At 47.5% G+C, this 27,526-nt stretch overlaps 1 protein-coding gene across 1 annotated transcript in view; it reads left to right on the forward strand.

The window, feature by feature from the left end:
- VSIG10L2 (V-set and immunoglobulin domain containing 10 like 2) overlaps positions 1–27,403 on the forward strand; it is a 53,840-nt gene extending 26,437 nt beyond the window's left edge. The window contains exons 6-11 of the mRNA XM_083163540.1: positions 7,759–8,049; positions 14,602–14,928; positions 21,524–21,646; positions 22,590–22,614; positions 24,629–24,744; positions 26,576–27,403. Coding sequence (XP_083019666.1) covers positions 7,759–8,049; positions 14,602–14,928; positions 21,524–21,646; positions 22,590–22,614; positions 24,629–24,744; positions 26,576–26,694 — 1,001 coding nt within the window. The 3' untranslated portion in view covers positions 26,695–27,403. The remainder of the gene's footprint in view (positions 1–7,758; positions 8,050–14,601; positions 14,929–21,523; positions 21,647–22,589; positions 22,615–24,628; positions 24,745–26,575) is intronic.
- Positions 27,404–27,526: the final 123 nt, after the last annotated feature.

A 27,526-nucleotide genomic window follows, 5' to 3' on the forward strand; every position in this document is an offset into this window, starting at 1 on the left:
TGGGGCCCCCACCTAATCCCAAATCCACACAACCCTCTTCTGTACGAGCATCATTTAACCTTTAGCTGCTCCAGATCCTGCTTTCAGGTGCGGACTTCTCTCATTCTCAGTCCTGCTGGCCTGGCTCCTGGCTGCTGCTTCCTGCTGGCTCCTGGCTGCTGCTTCCTGCTGGCTCCTGGCTGCTGCCTTCTGCTGGCCTGTCACTTTCACAAAAGAACGCCGAGCAATACAAGCAGGCACGGAACAGACGACCCACGCACAGTGGTGTAACTATAATTTAAGCGCCCCCCGCCGATCCTAAAGCAACACCCCAACCGCGGGGGGCTGCGGTGCTATTGTTACGCCACTGCCCGCGCATGTGCTATAAAGTACAGGAGCCAGAGACTGAGGCTGCAGTGCCAGCGGCGGGTATGGCTGTGCACCTCCGGCCACAGGCCATGTGCACACACAGAGTAGATGGCTCTGAGCACCGAACGGCAGGGTGCACACACAGTAGACAGCAGAGGCACACAGTGTCAGTCAGCCACACACAGATGGTGCACAGTAGATGGCCTGGCCACGAGGGTCACTGACAGGCCAACGGCCGTGATGGGGCATGGAAGCTCTGGGGCCCTTGAGATTGCTGGAGCACGTCACAGTTTTCCCCCTTGAACCCCCCCCCCCTGTCACCTGCCGCCACCTGGCAAATACCACTACAAGCTCCCAGCCGCCGCTGCCCTGGACCACACCTGCTGCCTGGGTCAGTAGCTTTCACACCAGCCAGTAACCCGGGCTGGTCACAGGAGCAAAGCTTCTAGCTAGCAGGGTTGAAATCTCTGCAAATTTTCCCAATCATTTGGCCCGGGAACCTTCCACACCAGCGCTAGTCGCATCTTGTTCCCAGGGCCAACCCAGGAATTTTGGCTGGTGTGAAAGGGGTATTAGTTACTAAGGAGAAAATTTACTACAACTTCTTAAAATGAAAAGAGGTGATGTTTCTCATAACAACCAATCCGATTATGTCAATCATTTTCTTGGATGCAATAAAGAAATGATAGCTTGAATCTAATTGGTCGTATCATCTCATTTCATTTTTAGAAGCTTTAGTAAATTTGAATTTGAACTTGATCCCTCTGATCAATATATAAGAATTCATCAGGGTGTATGGTCTACGTAAAGATCCCCATGAAAATGTTTAACACAAAGTATATGGCCGATATGTAATAGGGTGCGATTTTTGGACTAGTCCAAAAATCGCACCATGTCGCACAAATTCGCACCTTCCCAAATCGCATTTTTTGCCGCAAATTCGCATATGTAATGAGATGCGAATTCGCGGTAAAAAAGTGCGATGTGGTGCGATTTCGGGCGAGTTTTAGTAATGAAAATGTGCGCATTTTCAGTCATGAAAATGTGCGCATTTTCCAATGTGCGATTAAAAAAAAAAAAAACGCGTGCGGTCCCCCTCCCGATCATAACCAGCCCCGGGCTCAAAAAGCCGGTGCTGGTATCATAAAATCAGAGGATTCAAAGGTTTTGTTCAAAGATGGCGCTGATATTACACCAGTGCAGCCCACCTCACACTTAAGACCTTCACCACAGGCCTAGAATCAATACGTGTGAAAGAAATGGGGATAGTGTGCATGGGCGCTTAGGTGATACAAACAAATAGAGATAATATACATACAAACAAATGTAGAATCCGCCTGTTTGATTGAGGGTCTAATTAAAAGACCTTTCCCCTGAAGAGACACAAGCCAAAACAAAACCTAGTGCAATTTTGTAGGGCAAGTATAACAATTTATTAGTCTCACAGGACACTTACAAACAAACAGGTATAAAAAGCATGTAACCACCGACTGTGGTAATATATCCTTCAATATTGAGGTGTTACCGTCCGCAACAGGTCCCAGATCATATATAGGGATAGTGAGGGAGAGGGTGCCGGCTCCACTTTCCTCCACAGATGCTGTGCTTTAGGTTTTTCTCAATATAAGGCTCCAATGTCACCAGCCTGATGCATTTCGGACCCTTCCTAGTCCTTCGTCAGAGGCTTGGTGACAGACTGAACAATAGCTCTATAAGTACCCCTTCCGCCATTAGGATAATTAATTACAGGTGCTGTCACCGTCTCCCGTACTCTCCCTGTTCAGTGTAAGCGTTTAAACGCTTACTTCCGGGATTCGGCTATCAGAAAGAGTTGTGGAACGCATAATGCGTTCCACTGACGCGTCCTCTGTTGCTTGTGTGTCCCGCTTCCGGGATTTGGATGCGTACGTCACTTGTGGAACGCACGATGCGTTCCAATCAATGCAGAGACACTTCTTCTTCCTGTATTAAGTCCTGGAACGCACATTGCGTTCCAATCCATACGGAAACCTTATTTCTTCCGGATTTGGCGCTAGTAGTCCTGTATCCTTATTGATGTTCATTCATAGCAGGATTTTGATAGCGTTCATTTCATCCTCATAAATAACACATCATAAAGTGGGGTACAAAGAGATAAAAACGATGTTAAGAACAAAATAAAAGCAGATTAAAAAAACAGATTTAAAAAAGATTTGCAGGTTAAAAAACTTCATTATTTAAAAGATTTCATAAAAAACATTTTAATTCAAAATCACCATTTAAACCATGTGGTACCAATGTATTTAATTTATATATCCACTTCATTTCATTTTGGGATAATCTTTGGTCAATATTTTTATTTCTCCAATCTGGTACTATAGTTTGAATTCCTAAAAATGATTTAAGATGACATTCTTTTGAATTATGTTTAACCTTAAAATGTGACGATACTGTATGTGTGGCCAGGCTTTTTCTAATATTATAAATATGCTCGGCCATCCTTGTTTTTAATGGCCTTGTAGTTTTACCTACATAAAAAAGACCACAGTCACATTCTAAAACATAAATAACATTTTTTGTATTGCACGTTATGAAATCTCGAATTTTATAAGTAAAATCATTAACCTTAAAATCTTTTTGTTTACTCGGACCTTTGGTGCTTCTGCACATTAGGCACATTCCACAACGGTGGAAACCCTGACTCCTTGTGCTGGTCCTTTTTTCCTCCATCAGTTTGCTTTGCACCTGTTTGTCTTTGAGAGATGGTGCTCGACGATAAATAAAACTTGGGTGGTCAGGTAAAACTGTTTTTAAAATCGGATCACTTTTTAAAATGTGCCAATTTTTCTTAAAAACAGTTTCAATCTCTCTGGTTTGTGCATTAAAATTTGACATAAAAGCCCATTCAATGGATTTGTTGTTCTTTGGGATAATGTTTTTTTCTTTCAATAATGTAGATCTTTCTACAGCTCTAGCTTTGTTTTCAGCTTCCTTTATTAAACTATCACTATATCCCTTTTGACTGAAGCGTGAGGACATTTCACATATTTGTTCCTCACAAATTTTATCCTCAGTACAGTTCCGCTTGACCCGAATGAATTGGCCATACGGAATACCTTCCAGCCAACGTTTATGGTGTTGGCTGGTCCTCTCAATATAGCTGTTTGAATCCGTTGGCTTTCTATGGGTTTTTGTGTGGATCATGTTCTCTTTAATATAAATATTAAGATCTAAAAACACAATCTCGGATTTGCTTATATTGAATACCAGTTTTATGTAAAAATTATTTATATTTAAATTTTCACAGAAAGTAGTTAATTCATCTTCTGTACCACACCAAACAAATAAAATATCGTCGATGAACCTTTGCCATGACACCAGATTCGCCCCCAGGCAATCTCCCCGCCAAACTGCCTGATCTTCCCAATACGCCATAAACAAATTGGCGTAACTAGGGGCGAATCTGGTGCCCATGGCGGTTCCAATCAACTGCAGATAATAAAATCCATTAAAATAAAAATAATTATTTAAAAGGATAAATTTTATGCCCTTTAGAATAAAATCTTTTTGTAGTGCATTAAAATCCGATTTTTCTAAAAAGTATTTAATTGCTTCTAAACCCTTATCATGATCAATAATTGTGTACAGGGTTGACACATCAGCACTAATCAGTGTGCAATTGTCATCCCATTTGATCTTTTCTAATTTATTAAGGACATCTTTGGTGTCTCTCAGATATGCCTTTGTGGATTTCACCATAGGTTGAAGACAATGATCGATATATGCAGATAAGTTCGAGGTGATACTGTTTGACCCCGAAATAATAGGCCTACCTGGAGGTTTCTCAGGATTCTTATGAATTTTTGGTAAAACATAAATTGTAGGCACTGTGGGGTTCTCAATATTAATAAAATCAAATTCTGTTTTGGTTAAAACATTATCTACTAGTGCTTTTGTAGTTAATACCCCTAATTCTTTTTGAATATTGACAGTAGGATCATGTTTTAATTTCTTATATGTTTCTCCACTTTTTAACTGATTATCTATTTCGTTGATATAATCTTCTTTTTTTAAAATAACTACGCCTCCGCCTTTATCGGCAGGCTTCAGTATAATTGATTTGTCCTCTTTCAAAGATTTGATTGCTGCGTATTCTTTATTAGTGAGATTTTTAGTTTTTTTGTACTTTGATTTAACAATTTTTTCTGTTTCTTCACTCACCACTTTGCTAAAACTATCAATAAAACTCCCTTTAATGTGACCTGGATAAAAACTAGATTTTTGTTTAAAAGTGGATATTGGTATATCTTGTTCTATAGGTGATTTCTCACCTCCATTTTCCATATCTTTTTTTGTAAAAAAAATTTTTACTGTTAATTTTCTAGTATATTTTTGAATATCTAAAAAAGGTCAAAGGGACAGGGAGAGTACGGGAGACGGTGACAGCACCTGTAATTAATTATCCTAATGGCGGAAGGGGTACTTATAGAGCTATTGTTCAGTCTGTCACCAAGCCTCTGACGAAGGACTAGGAAGGGTCCGAAATGCATCAGGCTGGTGACATTGGAGCCTTATATTGAGAAAAACCTAAAGCACAGCATCTGTGGAGGAAAGTGGAGCCGGCACCCTCTCCCTCACTATCCCTATATATGATCTGGGACCTGTTGCGGACGGTAACACCTCAATATTGAAGGATATATTACCACAGTCGGTGGTTACATGCTTTTTATACCTATAAAATCAGAGGGACAAACAAATAGGGGTCCCCTTGATTTAATGAAACCAGCACCAGGCTCAAGGTCCGGCGCTGGTTCCCAAAATACGGGTGACAAAATGACTAGGGGTCCCCCGTATTTTAAGAACCAGCACCGGACCCAAACAGCCAGCAGGGTAATGCCACAGCCGGGGGGAGACTTTTTATACAAGTCCCCCCGGCCAAAGCATTCAGCCCTGTGGCTGGTCAGCATGGGCAGGGGTCCTGGGGAAGTGGGGACCCCCCCAAAGAAGGGGTCCCCCCCCTCCAGAACTTACCTGCCCATGCTGAAGCCCGGGGCTGTCCTCCATGCCCCTGGGCTGTGGGCATGGAGCTGATTTTGTGTAAAATCAAGTTAAATCTATTGTTTTTAACAGTGGTACTACAAGTGCCAGCAAGCCTCCCCTGCAAGCTGGGACTTGGAGAACCACAAGTCCCAGCCTGCAGGGCATTAAAGGGCCCGCTGTAACTTGTAGTTCTACTGTTAAAAAAATAGTACACAAAACACACACTGACACACATTTTAAATAAAAGTTTAATACACACATCACACACACACTCATACTTACCTATCTTTATCCCGTCGGTAGGTCGCTGGCTCTGGTGTCGGCGGCTCCGTGTCGGTGGCTCCGTGTCGGCGGCTCCGGGATCGGCGTCCTGTCCGACGATAATCCATGTTGGACCTGTGGAAGTAAATCCTACTCACCAGGTCCACCATGGATGGTCTTCTGTCTTCTCTTCTCTCTTCTCTCTTCTTCTTTATCTTCAAGCTCTTGCGGCTCCGGCAGCTCCATTCGGCAATATGATGAAAGGCGCTGGAGATGTTTGATCTTCAGCGCCTAACATCAGAATGATTCTATTGGCTGCTCAGCAGCCAATGAGAAGCGCCGCTGGAGCAGCCAATAGAATCATTCTAAGCACCGGCGTTGAAGAGGCAACATGTCTCCGCAGAGATGTTGCCTCTTCAACGCCGGTGCTTAGAATGATTCTATTGGCTGCTCCAGCGGCGCTTCTCATTGGCTGCTGAGCAGCCAATAGAATCATTCTGATGTTAGGCGCTGAAGATCAAACATCTCCAGCGCCTTTCATCATATTGCCGAATGGAGCTGCCGGAGCCGCAAGAGCTTGAAGATAAAGAAGAAGAGAGAAGAGAGAAGAGAAGACAGAAGACCATCCATGGTGGACCTGGTGAGTAGGATTTACTTCCACAGGTCCAACATGGATTATCGTCGGACAGGACGCCGATCCCGGAGCCGCCGACACGGAGCCGCCGACACGGAGCCGCCGACACCAGAGCCATCAACCTACCGACGGGATAAAGATAGGTAAGTATGAGTGTGTGTGTGATGTGTGTATTAAACTTTTATTTAAAATGTGTGTCAGTGTGTGTTTTGTGTACTATTTTTTTAACAGTAGAACTACAAGTTACAGCGGGCCCTTTAATGCCCTGCAGGCTGGGACTTGTGGTTCTCCAAGTCCCAGCTTGCAGGGGAGGCTTGCTGGCACTTGTAGTACCACTGTTAAAAACAATAGATTTAACTTGATTTTACACAAAATCAGCTCCATGCCCACAGCCCAGGGGCATGGAGGACAGCCCCGGGCTTCAGCATGGGCAGGTAAGTTCTGGAGGGGGGGGACCCCTTCTTTGGGGGGGTCCCCACTTCCCCAGGACCCCTGCCCATGCTGACCAGCCACAGGGCTGAATGCTTTGGCCGGGGGGACTTGTATAAAAAGTCTCCCCCCGGCTGTGGCATTACCCTGCTGGCTGTTTGGGTCCGGTGCTGGTTCTTTAAATACGGGGGACCCCTAGTCATTTTGTCCCCCGTATTTTGGGAACCAGCGCCGGACCTTGAGCCTGGTGCTGGTTTCATTAAATCAAGGGGACCCCTATTTGTTTGTCCCTCTGATTTTATGATACCAGCACCGGCTTTTTGAGCCCGGGGCTGGTAATGCTTAGGAGGGGGACCGCACGCCAGTTTTTTATTTAAATTTCTTTTTTCACTATTTTTTTACAGCAGAAGCATGCACAGATCTCAATGATCTGTGCATGTTTCTGCCTAACTCGCCAGTCAGAAGCTGGTCTATTTTTTTTGCGATTTTTTTAGAAGCTCCCATATGCGACTTTAGAACTCGCATCCTATTACATATGCGAGTTCTATAGTTTACTATGGGAAAACATCTGGATGCGATTTTCAGCGTGCCTGAAAATCGCATCTTTAAAATGTGCGATTTCGCGGTAAAAAATGCGATTTTTACCGCGACTCGCATCCTATTACATGTGCGATTTTTAGAAAAAATGCGATTTTGGTCAATTTTGACCAAAAATCGCAAAAGTCTAAAAATCACACCCTATTACATATCGGCCTATATGTACGTTTTATACTGTAAGACCCCAGTAAGTGTACCTTGTCCTCTCACGTGGTACTTTTCCCAAACCTAGGCCACGTGGGTGGGTATAGATAAAAAAAACTGTCAATCATGTTGACCATTTGCCCCTGTTGACCTTTTTATACCTGCCGACCTTAGACAACGTTGACAGTTTACCTCTCGTCTTAATGACCATGTACCTATGGACCTAATGAGAGTGGATAAGGCCTTGCACATACTGGGGCATCACAGTCACACGTTGAATGCATCAAGTCCATGTCCCCTAACTTCTGCTCACTTCTGTTCCACAGAGGCTCCATCGCTGGATTCTCCGAGTCTTGAGACCTCCATACTAGAGGGAAATAGCGCTATGCTGATGTGTAACCTGAAGCAGGCCACTCCAAGCTCAGAAGTCTCCTGGTATGACAACCTTAACAAGGAGATCATGGCTGACTCTCAGAAGTACGGAATATTCAAGGAGCAAGGTCTGTCCGTGCTAACAGTCCGAGAGACTACGTGGAACACGGACAGCGGACTATATCGGTGCATGGCTTCTAACGCTGTGGGGAACACATCGGTCTTAATAAGACTTAATGTGAACAGTATGTACAAACATTTCCTATTTACAGTATATCCCGTTAGGCCTGGGCAGTTCCCAGAAGCCCGAGGGCACACGTCCCAAATCTGCTGCCACCGATTCATTCATCAGTGGCCATTAGATGGACATTTAGTGGTTTATCAATCTTCATTGACTATGCGTCTTGTGCCAAATGTCACATACAGTTCCTATGTAGACTCTTGGCCCCATCTTCCAGCCCGGAGTCCCCCCAATATCACCAAATTATAGGTCACACATTTGGGATGAATGTATAAGTTGGACAGGACAATATAGGCTTGGGGATGGATTGGGGGTTATTTCTCATTGTATTACATATGTTCATACTTCCGTGCCACGCATTTTTCAGCAACAATATCCCTGGGTGCTCTGTTTGCCCAGCTACCTTACAGGCCCAATAATAACATATAAGAGGAGCTTCAATAATTACCCAGGACATTAGAGGCCTTCGTAATGACATGGGATGGCCTACATGCGGATTGGGCAGCAGGTAGAGTAAAGCTGGCCATACATCTACAGATCGATTGTCAGATTGGGCTGGTTGGAACAAAAACTTGGTAATGGATGAAAGCAAATGACAGTTGACCATTTGATCTGAAAATGCTGGAAAACTGCCAAACTGTCATTCAGATATTACCAGGTTTTTGATCCAACCAGCCCAATCTGACAATCGATCTGTAGATGTATGGCCACCTTAACGGTCTCTGGTTGGATTTGCCTGGCACCTAATGTTGTGCTTGGTGGCCAGATGCTAAATGGGCAGCAGATAGAGTAACTGGCTCTGGTTAGAATGGCCTGCCACACTACTGGTGTGCTTGGTGGCCAGATGCTGAATGGGCAGCAGGTAGAGTAACTGGCTCTGGTTAGAATGGCCTGCCACACTACTGGTGTGCTTGGTGGCCGCATGCTCAGTGGACAGCTGGTAGAGTAACTGGCTCTGGTTAGAATGGCCTGCCACACTACTGGTGTGCTTGGTGGCCACATGCTCAGTGGACAGCTGGTAGAGTAACTGGCTCTGGTTGGAATGGCCTGCCACACTACTGGTGTGCTTGGTGGCCAGATGCTGAATGGACAGTAGGTAGAGTAACTGGCTCTGGTTGGAATGGCCTTACACACTACTGACGTGCTTGGTGGCCACATGCACAGTGGACAGCAGATGGAGTAACTGGTTCTGGTTGGAATGACTTGCTACACTACTGGCATGCTTGGTGACCACATGCTCAGTGGACAGCAGATGGAGTAACCGGTTCTGGTTGGAATGACTTGCCACACTACTGGCATGCTTGGTGACCACATGCACAGTGGACAGCAGATTGAGTAACTGGTTCTGGTTGGAATGACTTGCCACACTACTGGCATGCTTGGTGGCCAGATGCTGAATGGGCAGCAGGTAGAGTAACTGGCTCTGGTTGGAATGGCCTGCCGTACTACTGGCATGCTTGGTGGCCACGTGCTCAGTGGACAGCTGGTAGAGTGGTTCTGATTGGAATGGCCTGCCACACTACTGGTGTGCTTGGTGGCCACATGCTCAGTCGAGGGCTGGTAGAGTAACTGGCTCTGGTTAGAATAGAGTGTCATACGACTGGTGTGCTTGGTGGCCACATGCTCAGTGGACAGCTGGTAGAATAACTGGTTCTGGTTGGAATGGCCTTCCACACTACTGGCGTGCTTGGTGGCCATGCTCGATGGACATCAGTAAGAGTAACTGGCTCTTGTTAGAATGGCCTGCCACACTACTGCCATGCTTGGTGACCACATGCTCAGTCGAGAGCTGGTAGAGTAACTGGCTCTGGTTAGAATGGCCTTACACACTACTGGCGTGCTTGGTGGCCACGTGATCAGTGGACAGCAGATGGAGTAACTGGCTCTGGTTGGAATGGCCTTACACACTACTGACGTGCTTGGTGGCCACATGCACAGTGGACAGCAGATGGAGTAACTGGTTCTGGTTGGAATGACTTGCCACACTACTGGCATGCTTGGTGACCACATGCTCAGTGGACAGCAGATGGAGTAACCGGTTCTGGTTGGAATGACTTGCCACCCTACTGGCATGCTTGGTGGCCAGATGCTGAATGGGCAGCAGGTAGAGTAACTGGCTCTGGTTGGAATGGCCTGCCGTACTACTGGCATGCTTGGTGGCCACGTGCTCAGTGGACAGCTGGTAGAGTGGTTCTGATTGGAATGGCCTGCCACACTACTGGTGTGCTTGGTGGCCACATGCTCAGTCGAGGGCTGGTAGAGTAACTGGCTCTGGTTAGAATAGCCTGTCATACGACTGGTGTGCTTGGTGGCCACATGCTCAGTGGACAGCTGGTAGAATAACTGGTTCTGGTTGGAATGGCCTTCCACACTACTGGCGTGCTTGGTGGCCATGCTTGATGGACATCAGTAAGAGTAACTGGCTCTTGTTAGAATGGCCTGCCACACTACTGCCATGCTTGGTGACCACATGCTCAGTCGAGAGCTGGTAGAGTAACTGGCTCTGGTTAGAATGGCCTTACACACTACTGGCGTGCTTGGTGGCCACGTGATCAGTGGACAGCAGATGGAGTAACTTGCTCTGATTAGAATGGCCTGCCACACTATTGGTGTGCTTGGTGGCCATGTGCTCAGTGGACCGACAGCTGGTAGTGTAACTGGCTCTGGTTAGAATGGCCTGTCACACGTCGTGCTTAGTGGCCATGTGCTCAGTGGACAGCAGGAGGAGTAACTGGCTCTGGTTGGAATGGCCTTACACACTACTGACGTGCTTGGTGGCCACATGCACAGTGGACAGCAGATGGAGTAACTGGTTCTGGTTGGAATGACTTGCCACACTACTGGCATGCTTGGTGACCACATGCTCAGTGGACAGCAGATGGAGTAACCGGTTCTGGTTGGAATGACTTGCCACCCTACTGGCATGCTTGGTGGCCAGATGCTGAATGGGCAGCAGGTAGAGTAACTGGCTCTGGTTGGAATGGCCTGCCGTACTACTGGCATGCTTGGTGGCCACGTGCTCAGTGGACAGCTGGTAGAGTGGTTCTGATTGGAATGGCCTGCCACACTACTGGTGTGCTTGGTGGCCACATGCTCAGTCGAGGGCTGGTAGAGTAACTGGCTCTGGTTAGAATAGCCTGTCATACGACTGGTGTGCTTGGTGGCCACATGCTCAGTGGACAGCTGGTAGAATAACTGGTTCTGGTTGGAATGGCCTTCCACACTACTGGCGTGCTTGGTGGCCATGCTTGATGGACATCAGTAAGAGTAACTGGCTCTTGTTAGAATGGCCTGCCACACTACTGCCATGCTTGGTGACCACATGCTCAGTCGAGAGCTGGTAGAGTAACTGGCTCTGGTTAGAATGGCCTTACACACTACTGGCGTGCTTGGTGGCCACGTGATCAGTGGACAGCAGATGGAGTAACTTGCTCTGATTAGAATGGCCTGCCACACTATTGGTGTGCTTGGTGGCCATGTGCTCAGTGGACCGACAGCTGGTAGTGTAACTGGCTCTGGTTAGAATGGCCTGTCACACGTCGTGCTTAGTGGCCATGTGCTCAGTGGACAGCAGGAGGAGTAACTGGTTCTGGTTGGAATGGCCTTCCACACTACTGGTGTGCTTGGTGGCCACATGCTCAGTGGACATCAGTAAGAGTAACTGGCTCTTCTTAGAATGGCTTGCCACACTACTGCCATGCTTGGTCACCACATGCTCAGTGGACAGCTGGTAGAGTAACTGGCTCTGGTTAGAATGGCCTGCCACACTACCGGTGTGCTTGGTGGCCACGTGCTCAGTGGACAGCAGATGGAGTAACTGGCTCTGGTTGGAATGGCCTTACACACTACTGACGTGCTTGGTGGCCAGATGCTGAATGGGCAGCAGGTAGAGTAACTGGCTCTGGTTGGAATGGCCTGCTGCACTACTGGCATGCTTGGTGGCCATGTGCTCAGTGGACAGCAGATGGAGTAACTGGTTCTGGTTGGAATGGCCTGCCGCACTACTGGCATGGTTGGTGGCCACTTGCTCAGTGGACAGCTGGTAGAGTGGTTCTGATTGGAATGGCCTGCCACACTACTGGTGTGTTTGTGGCCACATGCTCAGTCGAGGGCTGGTAGAGTAACTGGCTCTGGTTAGAATGGCCTGTCACACGACTGGTGTGCTTGGTGGCCATGTGCTCAGTGGATAGCTGGTAGAATAACTGGTTCTGGTTGGAATGGCCTTCCACACTACTGGCGTGCTTGGTGGCCATGCTCGATGGACATTCGTAAGAGTAACTGGCTCTTGTTAGAATGACTTGCCACACCACTGCCATGCTTGGTGACCACATGCTCAGTCGAGAGCTGGTAGAGTAACTGGCTCTGGTTGGAATGGCCTGTCACACTACTGGCGTGCTTGGTGGCCACGTGATCAGTGGACAGCAGATGGAGTAACTGGCTCTGATTAGAATGGCCTGCCACACTACTGGTGTGCTTGGTGGCCATGTGTTCAGTGGACAGACAGCTGATAGAGTAACTGGCTCTGGTTAGAATGGCCTGTCACACGACTGGTGTGCTTGGTGGCCATGTGCTCAGTGGACAGCAGGAGGAGTAACTGGTTCTGGTTGGAATGGCCTGCCACACTACTGGCGTGCTTGGTGGCCACGTGCTCAGTGGACAGCAGATGGAGTAACTGGCTCTGATTAGAATGGCCTGCCACACTACTGGTGTGCTTGGTGGCCATGTGCTCAGTGGACAGCAGGAGGAGTAACTGGTTCTGGTTGGAATGGCCTTCTACACTACTGGTGTGCTTGGTGGCCACATGCTCAGTGGACATCAGTAAGAGTAACTGGCTCTTGTTAGAATGGCTTGCCACACTATTGCCATGCTTGGTGACCTCGTGCTCAGTCGAGAGCTGGTAGAGTAACTGGCTCTGGTTAGAATGGCCTTACACACTACTGGCGTGCTTGGTTGCCACGTGATCAGTGGACAGCAGATGGAGTAACTGGTTCTGGTTGGAATGACTTGCCGCACTACTGGCGTGTTTGGTGGCCAGATGCGAAATGTGCAGCAGGTAGAGTAACTGACTCTGGTTGGAATGGCCTGCCACTGTACTATATACATATCCCTAACTGGTCTCATCAGCAACCGAGCTCTCACATAAAACTACTTTTTAAAGACCCGCTGGTTGGTCCTATGTGCTACGATCCTTAATGTTTGGGCAATATACACATTGTCTCTGTACAAGTGGCTAGTATGGTACTTGTGTATTATCAGGGCGCCAGGTTTCATCTAAATCGCATGCGATTTAGCGGCCGATTTACATGCGATTTGCGGCAGATTCGATCCGTGATGCGATTCAATGGCCGATTTGCGACCGATTCGATCCGTGATGCGATTTAGCACACCCCCACTGTCCAAGTCAGCCCAAAGCATGGTGAGCACAGTGGAACGCGTCCTCCCGACCTGTTCATACCTCCACTATCCACGTCGGCATGGATTTGATTTTATAAAGTGTGGCGAGCGCAGTGAGCGGACGTGGAAAACGATCCCGAAGCGTGGCGAGCGGACACAGATTACTTGACGTGTGCTCGCCACGCTTCTGGCTCGCCACCTTTATAAAATGAACTCCGCCGACGTGGATAGTGGGGGTATGAAAAGGTCGGAGGATGCATACCGCTGCGCTCGCCACGCTTTGCGTTGGCATTGATAGTGGAGTGGCGTTGACAATGGGGGTGCATTTAACATTGTAAGCACCCATCAGGGTGCTTGTACAACTAAAAATCGAATCACATCGTATGCCGCTTTATTGCATGCGATGCACTTCGATCAAAATCGGGGGCAACGTGCTAGGAAACAAGTACCAAACCATGTGCAATGCAGGTGGGGCAGATGTAATCTGTGCAGAGAGCATTAGATTTGTATGAGTTATTTTGTTTCTGTGCAGGGTAAATACTGGCTGCATTATTTTCACACTGCAATTTAGGTTTCAGTTTCAACACACCCCACCCATTCATTATATTGGCCCTGATCTATTTATACATATTAAGCAATCCCAAATTGTCCAATCTGTCTCCATAATTCAATGTCTCCAACCCCTTGATTAGCTTTGTTGATCTTCTTTGGACTTATTCCAGTTCCTTTTTTTGTAGTGAGGGGACCAGAATTGTACTCCGTATTCTAGGTGCGGTCTGGCCAGTGCTTTATAAAGCATCAGAATTCCATTTGCTTCCCTAGACTCCAGTCCATACCTCTTTGTATGTATTAGATGTATGTAGCTGGGATCCGATACGATTTGCCGGCGGTCGGAATCCCGACACTGGACTCCCGACCGCCAAAATCCCGACAAGGGGGGGACATGGATCGCCCCCCCTTGCGGGCTCGCTGCGCTCGCCACGCTATTTTATTCTCCCTCCAGGGGTGTCGTGGACACCCACAGAGGGAGAAAGTTTCGGGATTTCGGCGGTCGGGATTCCAGTGTCGGGATCCCGACCGCCGGCAAATTAACTGCATCCCATGTAGCTGTTAATGTTGATTGTAATCATTTCTCCCATATATGTGGCTATTGCATTCACAGAATACCCCACTCCTCCTAACGTGACCATCAGTAAGCTCTTGTACAGCCGGCAGAGGACAGAAGTGGACGTGGAGTGGATGACCAAAGGAACTGGTGACCTGACTGGCTTTATGGTACAGCGACAAGCCAGCATCCGATCCTCCCGTTCCATCCCAGCTCCTAGGAGATCTGTCCGGACTGTCTCCTGGGACACGGTGGCCAGTGACATCGACCCTCAGATCCGAGGCCAAAAACTTGGAGGTTTAGATCCTTCCATTGTATATGCCTTTAGAATACTAGCAGTCAACCATAAAACAACAGGATTCCCGTCGGAGGTGAAGACACCAGGTAACAGTAATCGGACACAAGTTCTTGTCGTATGTCTGAGCTTCCGACGTAAGCCGGCATCACTGGGTATCTGCAGGTACAATGTGGCCCATTCCGATGACATCACATGATAAAGTGTCATTATTACCTAGAGTTATCATTCCCTTAGTAGCATTTATTCTCTGGTTATGGACCTGGGTCCAAGGTAATCCAATACCTACCCATAGTCTGTAATGCTGCAATGATCAGCAGTGGGCCTCATTCACAAGCATAGAGCATCCGCCCGGTCTGTCTGCAGTAATCATTACTCTCCTCATTGTCTCTTCCACTGCAGCCACTTACTGCTGCTCACTCCTAATAGGAAGCCTGAACAATGGGGTAACCACAGGGGGGTCCGGATTTTCTAACTGTGGCTGTGTAATATGCACATATCAGTCTATGCAATAATACAGCGGAGACCAAATTCATTGTTTCACAGTATATCCACAGTATATGTACTATGCCATCTGCAGCTACAGTCACACATCCACCCAAAGAAGCTCCTGTGTGCCAGCCATGCGTCTCAGAGCTGGAGGTATGTCGGCTTATGTGGTGCAGGTATGTACCCCTACAGCACGTTTGCCCAGTAGTAGGTCCCATAGTCACATGTGGAGGGATATAAAGGCCCCAGAGCTCTGGCAGACCTCTCCCGCTGACAGTACAGGATCTCTGCTGTATTATACCTATTTATTGCTGATGATGGAGGACTTATTCCCACTTCTGCAGGAGAAGTTCACATTCCCGTTTAGGCTGCGTGGACCAGAATTGCTCCCCAAAAACAGAGTCACTAAAAACCTCACAGTTGTGTCTAGATTTCAAGCTGCACTCCCCACGCTGGCTGTACGTGTACGTCCGCACCAGTGCCAGGCGCACCTGCTTTACACCAGAGATAGGACTCAACAGCCAATCACAAGTGGTCTGCTCCTACTGGCTGCCACCATCATCGTTTGTATCAGCCGGTGTCTGGGCCCCTTCCCCCGGCAGGTGTCTGGGCCCCTTCCCCCGGCAGGTGTCTGGGCCCCTTCCCCCGGCAGGTGTCTGGGCCCCTTCCCCCGGCAGGTGTCTGGGCCCCTTCCCCCGGCAGGTGTCTGGGCCCCTTCCCCCGGCAGGTGTCTGGGCCCCTTCCCCCGGCAGGTGTCTGGGCCCCATCCTGCACCTCTTCGCATTTTAGCCCTTGGTGGAACACTTGTAACATCAGAAGACCCCTTTAGCCAGGGACCCCCTCAGAGTGCAGGTTGGCGCAGATGCCAGGATAGGTGCGTATACGTGTACCCACTTGGATGTGCTGACCTAGATCTCGCTCTGAACAACGTTCTGCAGGTGTTTGTGTTTCAGAACATTTATTTAAGTAGATTTGGTCTTGACTTACATTTTAATGAAGAAACTGTTCCATATATATATATATATATATATATATATATATATATATATATATATATATATATATATAGTAGGTCCTTGCATTATTATATTGTGTCCATATTTACTACTAATACCGCCAAGCCGTATCTCTGTGTTGTTAGGTGTGAGTCTACTGTCATATTTATTACCAGTATATGCACTTTACAATGGTAATTATACAAGACTATGTTATAAGAGAGAGGGAGGTTTAAGTGCTACATATTCTGGTCTGGGGGTCTGTGTGCTAAACCTTGGAGAGAGATAAAGTGGATAAGGATAAACTGCCAACGAATTAGCTCCCAACGGTCATAGTACAGACTATTTGAAAATGGCAGTTAGGAGCTGGCTGGTACTTTACCTCTCTCGACTTTATCTCTCTCCATTGTTTTATATACAAATCCATAGTTTGCTGTATGAACCACTCTCAAGCAACGTTGTCCTGGTATCAGTGGGAATCTCCAGTGTAGAAAGAGAACACATGTAAGTTTTGCGTGAGCTGTGTAGGGAAGGTATAAGTGGGCAGAGGTTGTGTATGTGTGGTTGAAGTATTTGATAAGCTGAGTGCTAGGTTTGGAACCAGAGGAACATCTTCTGCATGGGAGTGGATGCAGCCCACTATATGTCCTATAGCCTTGGCTGGGAGCAGGTAATGAGTGTGGGTGAGAGGCACAGAGCTGACCCAGCGCTGTACCCCTACAGTATGGGGATTCCTGTCTGACCCATCTACCTAATACCAGGGGGCTCCAGGACCCAGGGATACCGGGGAGTGGAGGGTAATCTCCTACCAGTTGGGAGAGGTCCGGGTCATGGACATTCTGCTGAACCCAAGGCTTTGCTATCAGGGTGGGAATTCTGGAGAAATGACATTTGGGGCGTAGAGTGCTGTTTCCTCCTGGTAACCATAGTGATTACCATGGTGATTATTATTTAAACTACCATTGATTGTGTAATTAATGTAATATATTGCTACATTGAATTGTTATAAGGATACTGTATCGTTCCTGTTGTCAGGGCAGTCCAGAACATTAGGGTTCCCCAGTTTACAGGTGAGTCCAGATCCCCAACCGGTAACATCACAGGACTGATTGCAGAGAGCAGATAATATGTAGGAAACATATCTCACTGGGATTACTACGGGCTGGGCAATATAACAAGGGGGCGTAAAAGTGCGGTGCCTGGCGCCAGTGTATGTATTCCATCTATGAGGTACCTGAGTAATGTGTTACTATCATGATTGGGGTCCAAGCTCCTGTACATGAAAGTTCTGCACCGCTGGTTAGATGAATAGTTATTCACCGTCAGTGTGTAAAGGCATCATGCCATCTCCGGCTGGTTGTGGTCACTGGGCAAATCAATGTGGTTTGTAGACAGGTACGGCGGTGCGACCTAGAGCAGATGTAACATGATTACAATACACATGGAAATACTGTATGTATATTTGTTTTGTATCCTGCTTCATACGAGTCTCGAAGATCACTAAATTCCACCAACCGCTCTGTGGTCCCTACCATGTAGCCTTGTCCGTGCCTATTTCCTGCAACGTGTTACTTTAACATACTTCTTATCTGTAGCCATGTAATAGCCTCATCCACCGCAGCCCATAACCCTCCCAGACCTCATCTGAGAACATTCTCTACCACCGCTCTTCTTACCTGTCATCTCCCTCATAACCCAACTAAGCCTAGGCACATTATCCTATCATCTGAGAACATCCTCTACCACCGCTCTTCTTACCTGTCATCTCCCTCATAACCCAACTAAGCCTAGGCCCATTATCCTATCATCTGAGAACATCCTCTACCACCGCTCTTCTTACCTGTCATCTCCCTCATAACCCAACTAAGCCTAGGCCCATTATCCTGTCATCTGAGAACATCCTCTAGCACTGCTCTTCTTACCTGTCATCTCCCTCATAACCCAACTAAGCCTAGGCCCATTATCCTATCATCTGAGAACCTCCTCTACCACCGCTCTTCTTACCTGTCATCTCCCTCATAACCCAACTAAGCCTAGGCCCATTATCCTATCATCTGAGAACCTCCTCTACCACCGCTCTTCGTACCTGTCATCTCCCTCATAACCCAACTAAGCCTAGGCCCAATATGCTATCATATGAGAACATCCTCTACCACCGCTCTTCTTACCTGTCATCTCCCTCATAACCCAACTAAGCCTAGGCCCATTATCCTATCATCTGAGAACATCCTCTACCACCGCTCTTCTTACCTGTCATCTCCCTCATAACCCAACTAAGCCTAGGCACATTATCCTATCATCTGAGAACATCCTCTACCACCGCTCATCTTACCTGTCCTCTCCCTCATAACACAACTAAGCCTAGGCCCATTATCCTGTCATCTGAGAACATCCTCTACCACCGCTCTTCTTTCCTGTCATCTCCCTCATAACCCAACTAAGCCTAGGCACATTATCCTATCATCTGAGAACATTCTCTACCACCGCTCTTCTTACCTGTCATCTCCCTCATAACCCAACTAAGCCTAGGCCCATTATCCTATCATATGAGAACATCCTCTACCACCGCTCATCTTACCTTCTATCTCCCTCATAACCCAACTAAGCCTAGGCACATTATCCTATCATCTGAGAACATCCTCTACCACCGCTCATCTTACCTGTCCTCTCCCTCATAACCCAACTAAGCCTAGGCACATTATCCTATCATCTGAGAACATCCTCTACCACCGCTCTTCTTACCTGTTATCTCCCTCATAACCCAACTAAGCCTAGGCCCATTATCCTATCATCTGAGACCATCCTCTACCACCGCTCTTCTTACCTGTCATCTCCCTCATAACCCAACTAAGCCTAGGCCCATTATCCTATCATCTGAGAACATCCTCTACCACCGCTCTTCTTACCTGTCATCTCCCTCATAACAGCAACTAAGCCTAGGCCCATTATCCTATCATCTGAGAACATCCTCTACCACCGCTCTTCTTACCTGTCATCTCCCTCATAACAGCAACTAAGCCTAGGCCCATTATCCTGTCATCTGAGAACATCCTCTAGCACCGCTCTTCTTACCTGTCATCTCCCTCATAACCCAACTAAGCCTAGGCCCATTATTCTATCATCTGAGAACATCCTCTAGCACCGCTCTTCTTACCTGACATCTCCCTCATAACAGCAACTAAGCCTAGGCCCATTATCCTGTCATCTGAGACCATCCTCTACCACCACTGTTCTTACCCGTCATCTCCCTCATAACCCAACTAAGCCTAGGCCCATTATCCTATCATCTGAGAACATCCTCTACCACTGCTCTTCTACCTGCCATCTCCCTCATAACAGCAACTAAACCTAGGCCCATTATCCTATCATCTGAGAACATCCTCTACCACCGCTCATCTTACCTGTCCTCTCCCTCATAACCCAACTTAGCCTAGGCACATTATCCTATCATCTGAGAACATCCTCTACCACCGCTCTTCTTACCTGTTATCTCCCTCATAACCCAACTAAGCCTAGGCCCATTATCCTATCATCTGAGACCATCCTCTACCACCGCTCTTCTTACCTGTCATCTCCCTCATAACCCAACTAAGCCTAGGCCCATTATCCTATCATCTGAGAACATCCTCTACCACCGCTCTTCTTACCTGTCATCTCCCTCATAACAGCAACTAAGCCTAGGCCCATTATCCTATCATCTGAGAACATCCTCTACCACCGCTCTTCTTACCTGTCATCTCCCTCATAACAGCAACTAAGCCTAGGCCCATTATCCTGTCATCTGAGAACATCCTCTAGCACCGCTCTTCTTACCTGTCATCTCCCTCATAACCCAACTAAGCCTAGGCCCATTATTCTATCATCTGAGAACATCCTCTAGCACCGCTCTTCTTACCTGACATCTCCCTCATAACAGCAACTAAGCCTAGGCCCATTATCCTGTCATCTGAGACCATCCTCTACCACCACTGTTCTTACCCGTCATCTCCCTCATAACCCAACTAAGCCTAGGCCCATTATCCTATCATCTGAGAACATCCTCTACCACTGCTCTTCTACCTGCCATCTCCCTCATAACAGCAACTAAGCCTAGGCCCATTATCCGATCATCTGAGAACATCCTCTACCACCGCTCTTCTTACCTGTCATCTCCCTCATAACCCAACTAAGTGTAGGCCCAATATCCTGTCTTCTGAGAACATCCTCTACCACCGCTCTTCTTACCTGTCATCTCCCTCATAACCCAACTAAGCCTAGGCCCATTATCCTGTCATCTGAGACCATCCTCTACCACCTCTCTTCTTACCTGTTATCTCCCTCATAACTCATATAGTACACCCTGTAATCCTGCCTCTTACTTGTAACCTCTCACCCAGCCTCATCCGTCTCATCCTGCAATCCCACCTCTTACCTGTAACCTCTCACCTAGCCTCATCCATCACAGCCTGTAATCCCGCCTTTTACCTGTAGCCTCTCACCTAGCCTTGTCCATCACAGCCTGTAATCCCACCTTTTACCTGTAACCTCTCACCTAGCCTTGTCCATCACAGCCTGTAATCCCACCTTTTACCTGTAGCCTCTCACCTAGCCTTGTCCATCACAGCCTGTAATCCCACCTCTTACCTGTAGCCTCTCACCTAGCCTTGTCCATCACAGCCTGTAATCCCACCTCTTACCTGTAACCTCTCACCTAGCCTTGTCCATCACAGCCTGTAATCCCACCTCTTACCTGTAACCTCTCACCTAGCCTTGTCCATCACAGCCTGTAATCCCACCTCTTACCTGTAACCTCTCACCTAGCCTTGTCCATCACAGCCTGTAATCCCGCCTTTTACCTGTAACCTCTCACCTAGCCTTATCCATCACAGCCTGTAATCCCACCTCTTACCTGTAACCTCTCACCTAGCCTTGTCCATCACAGCCTGTAATCCCGCCTTTCACCTGTAACCTCTCACATGTCATCCATCTAACCTGTGACCTCTCACCTAACCCCATCCATGTAATATTGTAAAACTCAAGCCTCTTCTGTGGTGTCATCTATCCCCTGCATTCTGTCCCTGCTCTCGTTTGTCAACTCTCTAACTAGCAGGGCCCTCTGACCCTTATTTCCTTACCAGTCTGTTGACCTTGTAGAGCTAGATTTACACATTACAGGAACATGTACTGTGTCCCTTTTTAGTGATCACTTGTTATCTTTCAGCGGATGCTCCAAATACTGTCTACCCCGCTGCCATTGGGGCTGGTTTCGCTGGTATGATAGTGGCCACTGTAGCCAGTCTTCTGGTGTTCCAGTATATTGCCCGGAATCGTGACCGCAACCCACGTGAGTATCTCACCCTCTCACCTTGCCCAATAATGACTACACCGTAGTGCGACAGAACAGTGTCGGAACTCTGGGAGACATTGGAGGCTCCCGTCACCGGGCACCAAGCTCTGAGGAGGGGGGGGGGCACTTAAATCTGGGGAATTTTGATGACGTTACACTAATGCTACAGAATGATTGCACGTAATCCTCCCTAGGTGGGTGTTATGTTGGGTACGCACCAAAACGATTTGGGCACAATCTCATCAATCTGGATCCAATTCAGACCGAAAGGATGCAGATTGGGTCAAAATCATTTGGTTGGATCCGATTCCGATCCCATTCATCTGAATACAGATGGGATCGGATCGTATGCAAATCGAATCACACAATTTGCATCCAATCCAAATAGTTTTGGTGTGTACCCAGCATTAGAGAGAGGGAGAGCACTAAGGGAGGGCTAGAGTTGTGAACTTACTGGGGGGGGGGGAAGGGTCAGGCTTGTCGGGGGAGAGGTGCTGTATATTAACCCAGCCGCTGTCCGTCTTCTAACCTGTAACATCTCTCCAGCTGGTCATACGTACGGAATATATCCCATTGCAGAGAGTTATGTTCCCCAGTCACTGTAAGGACTTGTACAGTGTTTGCCAGCTCATGTTGTGACACTTTCTATAACAGCCTCCGATACCGTTCTGCTCTGTTATTTGGGGTACAAGGTGATTTCACCCAGGTCACACACCTTAGAAATAACACACGCCATCACCGCAATCCCACGACAATGCTACAGTTACATTGTGTAAATTGCGCTCTATGCAGCTCAATCAGTGGTGTATCGGTCACAGGCAGGTTTATTCGCACAGTGATGACAGTTTGGGGCATGGCAGCAATGATACAGGCGTCTCTGGTAGATGGTATGTTCATTACTGGTGATGCCGTATATCTCACCTCTCATTTCTTTCTTCAGGGCTACACGACATGTTCTTCAGACCGTAAGTAAAATATTATATCATATAAAACATTCCCTATCCCAAGAGTAAGGAACTGGAGCACTCCCTGCTGCTGTGGAACCACACATCCCAGCATGCCATGCCACGGATTTGCTGCTAGGGCATGCTGGGAAGTATAGTGCCTTTCCCTGCTCTGTCCCATTTCAGGACATTTTCAAGATGCGTCATGTGACAGCTGTTCACCAATTATAAGGTACTTGTTTCCTAGCACGGCGCCCAAATTTTCTACAGTAGTGAAATCGCATCTCATGCGCTTTTTGCATGACATGCGATGCTCCATTTTTTCACATGTATGATATTGCTGGTGTGAATGTTTTCCTAAAACACCCCCACTATCCATGACACCCTGAAGCGTGGCGAGCGGCGGCGGAACGCGTCCTCCGACCTTTTCATACCCCCACTATCCATGTCAATGTGCAGTTGATCTTATATAGTTGGCAAGCGCAGCGAGCCCGAATCGCGGTGAGCTCCGCGAGGGGACGCACATTACTTTACATGTATTCCGCGTCCCCTAGTGGGGCACGCTGTGCACGCCACGCTTTGGGCTCGCCACACTATATAAAATCAACTCCACGCCGACGTGGGTAGTGGGGGTATGAAAAGGCCGGAGGACGCGTTCCGCCGCCGCTCGCCATGCTTCGGGGTGGCGTGGATACTGGGGGTGATGCAATGGCATAGCAAGCACCCATCACATGGGTGCTTATACAATGAAATATCACATTGCATCGCATCCCATGTGGTGCCATGCGATCCTATGCGATATTACATTGTATAAGCACTCCTGTGCACTTAATATGGACATCGCTTCTCACGCAATGTCATTTTCCTACGCAGAATAGCCCACTAAGCTATTTGCTTAGTGGGCGCCGTGCTAGGAAACAAGCACATATATAATATACAATATACGGGATGTGTTGTGTCGCTGGTGTATATAGAATATAATATACGGGACGTGTCGGGTCGCTGGTGTATATAGAATATAAGGATATAATATACGAGATGTGTCGGGTCGCTGATGTATATAGAATATAAGGATATAATATACGGGACGTGTCGGGTCGCTGGTGTATATAGAATATAAGGATATAATATACGGGACGTGTCGGGTCGCTGGTGTATATAGAATATAAGGATATAATATACGGGACGTGTCGGGTCGCTGATGTATATAGGATATAATATACGGGACGTGTCGGGTCGCTGGTGTATATAGAATATAAGGATATAATATACAGGACGTGTCGGGTCGCTGATATATATAGAATATAAGGATATAATATACGGGACGTGTCGGGTCGCTGGTGTATATAGAATATAAGGATATAATATACGGGACGTGTCGGGTCGCTGGTGTATATAGAATATAAGGATATAATATACGGGACGTGTCGGGTCGCTGATATATATAGAATATAAGGATATAATATACGGGACGTGTCGGGTCGCTGGTGTATATAGAATATAAGGATATAATATACGGGACGTGTCGGGTCGCTGGTGTATATCGAATATAAGGATATAATATACGGGACGTGTCGGGTCGCTGATGTATATAGGATATAATATACGGGACGTGTCGGGTCGCTGGTGTATATAGGATATAATATACGGGACGTGTCGGGTCGCTGGTGTATATAGAATATAAGGATATAATATACGGGACGTGTCGGGTCGCTGGTGTATATAGAATATAAGGATATAATATACGGGACGTGTCGGGTCGCTGGTGTATATAGAATATAAGGATATAATATACGGGACGTGTCGGGTCGCTGGTGTATATAGAATATAAGGATATAATATACGGGACGTGTCGGGCCGCTGGTGTATATAGAATATAATATATACAGGATGTATTCTCGCTGTTCCCCTGTGTGATACATATTTGTGGTAACGTGTGTGTTAGTTCTGCCCTCCGGTAGTACACGATAATTAGTGAATAGGAATTGGCGTGGTTAGTGTGGTTTGGCATGTGTCCCCTGTTCTGTGCTCTCAGGGCCCCGGCGGAAGCTCGGGAGAACATCCGAAACCCAGAAGATGCTGAAACAGCAGCGGACAATGAAGAAGCCGCAACCTCGTCACCAGGTCCAGCGGCTGATGCGCCAGCTCCAGGTAGGAAGCACGGTCCTGCCATGGGGCACAGTGAATGGAAGATTACAGAACGTTTATGTAACCAAATGCATTTATCATCTATTATATTAGAGACAAGAAATGCGACCAATCAGATTGTGTCTAGCATGTAATAGATGGACAGCATCTGATTGAGCATTATAAGCCCCTCTTTTATTGTTTAGAAGCTTTAGTAAATGTACCCCCTAAGCTCCAACAGATCACCCAGCATGGTGGGCTGTGGGAGCGTAGTGTATTACTATGGAACATACGTGTGGTATGGAAGCTGTTGTCAGTGTGCTCTCAGTCCAGCATGGTGGGCTGTGGGAGCGCTTGGTGTCATACTATGGAACATACGTGTGGTATGGAAGCTGCTGCCACAGTGTGCTCGCAATCCGGCATGGTGGGCTGTGGGAGCGTAGTGTATTACTATGGAACATATGTGTGGTATGGAAGCTGTTGTCAGTGTGCTCTCAGTCCGGCATGGTGGGCTGTGGGAGCGTAGTGTCATACTATGGAACATACGTGTGGTATGGAAGCTGCTGTCGCAGTGTGCTCTCAGTCCGGCATGGTGGGCTGTGGGAGCGCTTAGTGTCATACTATGGAACATACATGTGGTATGGAAGCTGCTGTCAGTGTGCTCTCAGTCCGGCATGGTGGGCTGTGGGAGCGTAGTGTATTACTATGGAACATACATGTGGCATGGAAGCTGCTGTCAGTGTGCTCTCAGTCCGGCGCTGTGGGAGCGTAGTGTATTACTATGGAACATACGTGTGGTATGGAAGCTGCTGTCGCAGTGTGCTCTCAGTCCGGCATGATGGGCTGTGGGAGCGCTTAGTGTCATACTATGGAACATACGTGTGGTATGGAAGCTGCTGTCACAGTGTGCTCTCAGTCCGGCATGGTGGGCTGTGGGAGCGTAGTGTATTACTATGGAACATACGTGTGGTATGGAAGCTGCTGTCAGTGTGCTCTCAGTCCGGCATGATGGGCTGTGGGAGCGCTTAGTGTCATACTGTGAAACATACGTGTGGTATGGAAGCTGCTGTCAGTGTGCTCTCAGTCCGGCATGGTGGGCTGTAGGAGCGTAGTGTCATACTATGGAACATACGTGTGGTATGGAAGCTGCTGCCACAGTGTGCTCTCAGTCCGGCATGGTGGGCTGTGAGAGCACTTAGTGTCATACTATGGAACATACATGTGGTATGGAAGCTGCTGTCAGTGTGCTCTCAGTCCGGCATGGTGGGCTGTGAGAGCACTTAGTGTCATACTATGGAACATACGTGTGGTATGGAAGCTGCTGCCACAGTGTGCTCTCAGTCCAGCATGGTGGGCTGTGAGAGCGCTTAGTGTCATACTATGGAACATACATGTGGTATGGAAGCTGCTGTCAGTGTGCTCTCAGTCCGGCATGGTGGGCTGTGAGAGCACTTAGTGTCATACTATGGAACATACGTGTGGTATGGAAGCTGCTGCCACAGTGTGCTCTCAGTCCAGCATGGTGGGCTGTGAGAGCACTTAGTGTCATACTATGGAACATTCAAAAAAAGCAAAGTGTGTAGCGCTGAAAACAATTGGATCAATATGGTTGAGTAAAAAATTACAATATTTCTACCTGCACTACAGTACACCAATGCTCATGTCATACGGATGCATAGAACATATATAATTGGCACAGTGTTTTATTGCTGTCTATAATGCATCTATTTGTCTGGGCATCTGCCCTCATCTCTGGAATAGTCACAATAGCCATCAGTGTGTTGGAGCGATTTCTAGTCCTTATGTGATTAATGCAAAGCTTAGAGCACGTTGTATATATTCTCTCTTATTTCAGAGCCATCTGTACCTGGTGCCCCCAGCGACTCTGCAGTGCCCCTGTCCCCGCTGCCCATCGCAGAGCTTCCAGATGACGCGCCCGTCAACGTTACAATCACAGTAACCGCAACGCCCTAGCCAGGAGGCCTACGGGGCGGAGACAAGGTGCTGCTGGAAGCATAGAACATGTATATTGCATTACTAAGAAGCAGCCATAGATCACCCTGGTCCATCATTCTGCAGAGAATTGGTTTATTTCCACCTGTACAGGAATAAGTAGCCCCAGTGCAAACAACCGCACACAACTAGGCAAAACTATGCTGTGCTGCAGGTAGGGCAGATGTTACACGTGCAGAGAATTGGGTGAGGTGTAAGCAAACCGAAATCTATATTAGAAAGTATTTACTCAGCACAGAAACAAAATAACTCCCCCAAAATCTCTCTGCACATGTAACATCTGCCCCACCTGCAGCGAACACAATTTTGAAAGCAGGGCTTCTGTGCTCTGGCATCTATGTGGTGCTGATGTTGCCCAGGCACACACAAGTAAGGGGTCGCTGTTCCTTTGCAGGACATGATCATTAATAGCAGCACCGGGTACACTGGTGGCAGGGGGCAGTGACGTCTCCGGAGTATTCTCTTTTCTCTGACCATTTGGGACAGCTCTGTACATACGGCTGTATGCAGCAGCGTACTACAGCACTGTGTATATAATGTACAGCTCAGTACATATTTGTAAGATGAAACCTTCCTGTGCAGTTATTTATTCTTTCAGCGGTTTCTGTTCCGAGTGATGTAAGGAAGCGTTTACCAGCGTGGTTACTGTGTACGTGCTGTGAAATAAAATGCTGTGCTCTACCTGCAGGCGTTATCCTGTCATTTTCCGAGACCCAGTTGGTGCCTATAGGTCTGTGTGTGGCTATTATACAAAACCACGTGATCTCTGGTCATAGGTTGGCATTACGAGTGG

This window comes from Crinia signifera, chromosome 19, assembly GCF_055691185.1.
Source record: "Crinia signifera chromosome 19, ASM5569118v1, whole genome shotgun sequence".
NCBI classification, from domain to species: Eukaryota; Metazoa; Chordata; class Amphibia; order Anura; family Myobatrachidae; genus Crinia; species Crinia signifera.